General features: G+C 59.0%; 1 protein-coding gene across 1 annotated transcript; it reads right to left on the reverse strand.

Annotated features, from left to right (window-relative positions):
* LOC309886889 (5-hydroxytryptamine receptor 3A-like) lies at positions 1–4,207 on the reverse strand. Its single transcript, XM_082778194.1, has 8 exons — positions 4,169–4,207; positions 4,044–4,088; positions 3,118–3,227; positions 2,261–2,430; positions 1,965–2,125; positions 1,464–1,674; positions 673–906; positions 1–344 (listed from the first exon to the last, which is right to left on the reverse strand). The coding sequence occupies exons 1-8, from the start codon at positions 4,190–4,192 to the stop codon at positions 46–48; spliced, it is 1,254 nt and encodes a 417-aa protein (XP_082634320.1). The 5' UTR covers positions 4,193–4,207; the 3' UTR covers positions 1–45.

Here is a 4,207-nt window from a genome sequence, read left to right on the forward strand (position 1 = left end):
AGCAAAGCATCCGAGGTCCCTGCCTCGCCTGCCCCGAGAGGCAGCTCAGGCGTACTGCCACACCGACCAGAGAGCGCCCAGCGTGATGGTGTAGGCCAGGACGGCCAGCAGGTACGCTCGGAAGAGCAGGACATCCAGCACGTAGCCCACCTGCAGCCACTCGCGGGCGACGTCGCGAAACTCATCCCGCTTCTCCAGGAACTGGCGGATGGTGGAGATCTCGTGCAGGATGCTGGGCATGAGCGGAGAGCCCTCTGCCAGAGAGCCAAAAGCAGGAGCGGGCCTCGTGCCCCCTGCCACCTCACGCTCCCGGGGGTCCTCGCAGCCGTAGTGGTTCAGCTTGGCTGCAGGATGAAGAGAGGTAAGCGAGAAAAACCTCTTTAGGCACAGAGCTGGGATTTGTGTGTGTGATCTGGACATCCGTATTGCCATGCATAAGCTGCAGTGAGTCACAGCCCTGCTCTCCACTCCCCAGGCTGCTGGCAGTGCTGCTCATAGAGCACTGGCTTGCAAAGAAGCATGGAAAATAAAAGGGTTGTGCTTGGCTTGGAAGGAGAGAAGGCTCCTACTTGGCTGATATTTACTGCGCCAGGACAGGGTGCCGTGCTCTAGAACAGGCCCAGTTTGTAAAATTCACTTTTCTGCCAGTCCTGTTCTGTCTCCAGCCCTTACCTGTGCTGTCGTTGTTCTCCACATGCCTGGAGATGTCTGAGCTCTGCGCCCTGCTTTGGCTGAGTTTCTTCCTGTCCCGGATGCAGAGCAGGACAGCGGCACGCTCCAGCAGCAAGTGCTTCACCCAGCTGGGAACGTGGGGCTGCAGGTCTTGGTTGTGGATCAGGCGCACAATGAGGATGGTCTCGGTGAGGCTGATGACAAGCAGGGCCATGCACACCACAAAATAGATGCCTGTGGAGATGCCAGCAAGGTGAGTAGCCTGCGATGGCCAGCACAGGTTTTAGATTGATGCACAGAGCAGGGAGGTTCTGAGTGAATTCCCCCTGCCCACCCCTCTCTGCACAGAGCTGCAGTTCCTGCTGCTCCAGGTCATAACTGCTTGCTTTGTGGACCACTCCACCCAGTCAGCAGGATGCCTTTTCTGTTCCCTGCACTGCTCCGATGGGGCCCTCTCATGCCCCTGGGCCAGACCTAGAGCCCCAGTGCAGCTCTCAGCCACGTGTGACTGCCATCTCGACACCCCACACCCTGAGCTCTTTTTACAGCCCCCAGTTTTGTACCTCCCCTTCTTGCTCCTCTAGTCCTGGTAATGTTTCTCTGCTGGAGCTGAACCACCTCCCCCTTAATTCCTCAGCATCCTGGTCCCAGAGGGACGGGCTTTAACCCATTTCTGGGCACTGTCCTGGCTCGGTGGCAGTGAGGGGGACGAATGCTAGGCTCCCACCACGTAAGCCCAGTGTGAAGAGCTCTTGTCCCGCTGCCAGCTGGGGCTGGTAGCACTGCTGTACCTATCAGTGGGGTGCCAACAGCTGTAGCAGGAAGCGTGTCAGATACAATGATTAGGAAAACTGAGTAGCCCAGTAGGAGTGTGATCTTGAAAGAGACCCTCTCGCCACTGTTGGGAGGCAGGTAGAAGCCCACGATGTCCATCACCATCAGGAAGATGCTGGGGAGCAGCAGGCTGACAGTATAGAAGAGGGGACGTCTCCTGATAACTACCTGCCAGGACAGAAGGGAAGACAGGAAAGATTCGGTGAAGGTGAGAGCCCTGCTTGAAAGAAGAGCTCGAGCTGGTGTGGGTCTCCTCGAAAGCAGGTGAGGTGGGCTGCACCGACAGGACCCTCAGCACCAGGAGAGGTGCCCGTGGCAGGGGATGCAACAGCACAGAAGCAGGGGAGCGGCTCGGTTATGAAGGAAGGGGACTGGGGGGCAAAGCCCTGCCCTGCTGTGGCCTCATCCTTGCGAAGATCAGAGGCCAAAGCAGGGCACGGGGCGGCGAGGTCCCTTACGTAGAACTTCATCTCGGCGTAGCTGTCGCTGCTCTTGACGCTGAACTCCTGGAAGTGGCTGAGCACGTAGAGCAGCTCCCACTCGCCCTGGTTCATGAAGATGCTCCGGTCGAATTTCACCAGCTCCGGGGTCCGCCAGAGCGAGAGGTTGATGTCTCGGACTGCAAGAGGTGGGGACGGAGCTGCCGGGTGCCCGTGCCCGTGCCCGTGCCCGGTCGCGGCGCATTCCCGAGCCGCTGGGGCCACCTAGAGGGGGCCGCGTCCCCTGCACCGAGCCCCCCGGGGCCGGCACTCACTGTTGTGCAACCAGCTGGTGAAGGTGAGAGAGCAGTTCTGGACGTCGAAGGGGAAATTGTAGATATCCAGGCTGCAGGCGGTCACCACCTGGATGGGCTTCAGGTTCTGCACCTCCCCGTGGTGGCGGACATAGACGTAGGGGACATCAGGGGACTTGCCAACGTCCACGCTGGAGGGCACAGGGACAGAGAGCCAGGGTAGGGAGCGCTTCGGGGAGCACCGTGAGCAGAGTGGGCTCCTCCTGGGAAGCTGCGTTTGGGATGGGGGCTGCCCAGCGTGAGAACTGGGACCTTACCTTGCTGTTCTGCCAACCTGCTTTTTGGGGAATAAAGGGGGCTGGAGGGGAAGGGCCAGGGCACGAGCACGCCACCCCCATGTCGGCGCTGCTGCCCCGTGTCATTGCTGTGTTCCCCGTGCTGCTGCCCTCTCCCAGTGCAGCCCAGGGACCAGTTGTGGCTTTGCTTCGCAGAGGTCTCTGCAGCACGAGATGGTGGGAACACCTTAAATCCCAGCAGAAGTGGGGGCGGGGAAGGACAATGGCTGGCTTTGCAGGAAGGGCTGGCAGCTCTGCAGCTGCCCTTGCATTGTGCCTTCTTAACAAAGCCTTTCTCCAAATATCTGGATTCCACCCCCCAGCACAGTGCGGGTAATTACAAATGTTTGTGGTTAGCCAGCATTGGAAATGTCCCAACTGCCAAGCCGCTTCCCCATCTGCAGCTCACCGGATACGGGGGCACTGCCAGTTCTGTGCGGGGAATGCAGAGCGAGGCACAGCACGCGTGCTCACGGGGCTAAGCCACCCTGCTCTCTTTTGGGGTCCCCTGCGATGGGGTTCGGAGAGCTGCACTGCACTCACAACTCGTTGATGAGGATGTCGGGCACCCAGATGCTCTCGGCGGGGAGCGATATCTGTGTGATGTTGTCAAAGCACGCCGGGTCCCACTGGAGGAACTCATCTGTCCAGTGCTGCAGGGACAAAGCAGAAGGGAACTTGGTGGTGGGGTCAGTCCTAGCCCCACCAAAATCCAAACCTAGTAGCCTGCCATGGGAATGTGCTAAACGCCGTGTGTGAGAGGCAGGAAAGCCCATCTCCTCAGCTATCAGCCACCCGGCAGTGAGAAGCAGGAAGCACGAAAGCTGTGCCTTTAGGCTCTTGATTCCTGCCCTGCAGAGGTCTCGTTATCACAGGAGATAACCTCTCTGCGCTGTGCTGGGATGTGATCACTCAGGCACATGCACATGGAGATGCCTTTACCTGCCATGGGTGCTGGCTGTCACAGGGAGACAGCGCTGTCCCCAACAGCATCTCCCATCAGCACAGAAATGCCTGTCCTGACCCTTCCTGACACCATCTGGTTCTGCCTGTGTCCAGGTATTCTGTGGTTTGTGGGCTTCGTTTGAGGGTGAATTTATTGAGTGATAACTGGGAACTCACAGGGAACTGAAACCAAGGAGGTGAGCGAGCAGCTGAGCAGAAAAGGGAGCTGCGTTAGGGAAAAGAGGGGAAGGAAGGGGCAAACTGTGAACGCAAGGGAGATTTTCTGCTGTGCTGAGTTCAGTGCTCCACGGCTTTCTTGCATTCCTGCACCCAAGGCAGCCAAAGGTGCCACCACACCAGGCCTTTTCTCCAGGGCTAGAAACTGGGATGTTAAGGTAGGCAAACATCAGGGCTGGGTGACAACAGCCTGCCTTCCCCTGTGAGCTCCTCCCGGACAATCGCGTCCTGCTGGGAGGCAGACAGCCCAGAGAGAGGGGGAGCTGGCACAGGTCCCCTCAGCTCACCTGTCTGTACCAGATGTAGGTGGTCAGCACTTGGTTTTTCTCATCCTGTGGGAAGAAGAGGGCACAGGGTTGGCACAGGGTGACCCCCCTACCCGGCGGTGGAGCGGTGGGAGCAGCGGACTCACCACGCTGAGGATGGCGTACACCATCACGTCGATGGCCAC

Source organism: Aythya marila (assembly GCF_965140915.1).
Source record: "Aythya marila genome assembly, chromosome: 23".
NCBI lineage: Eukaryota > Metazoa > Chordata > Aves > Anseriformes > Anatidae > Aythya > Aythya marila.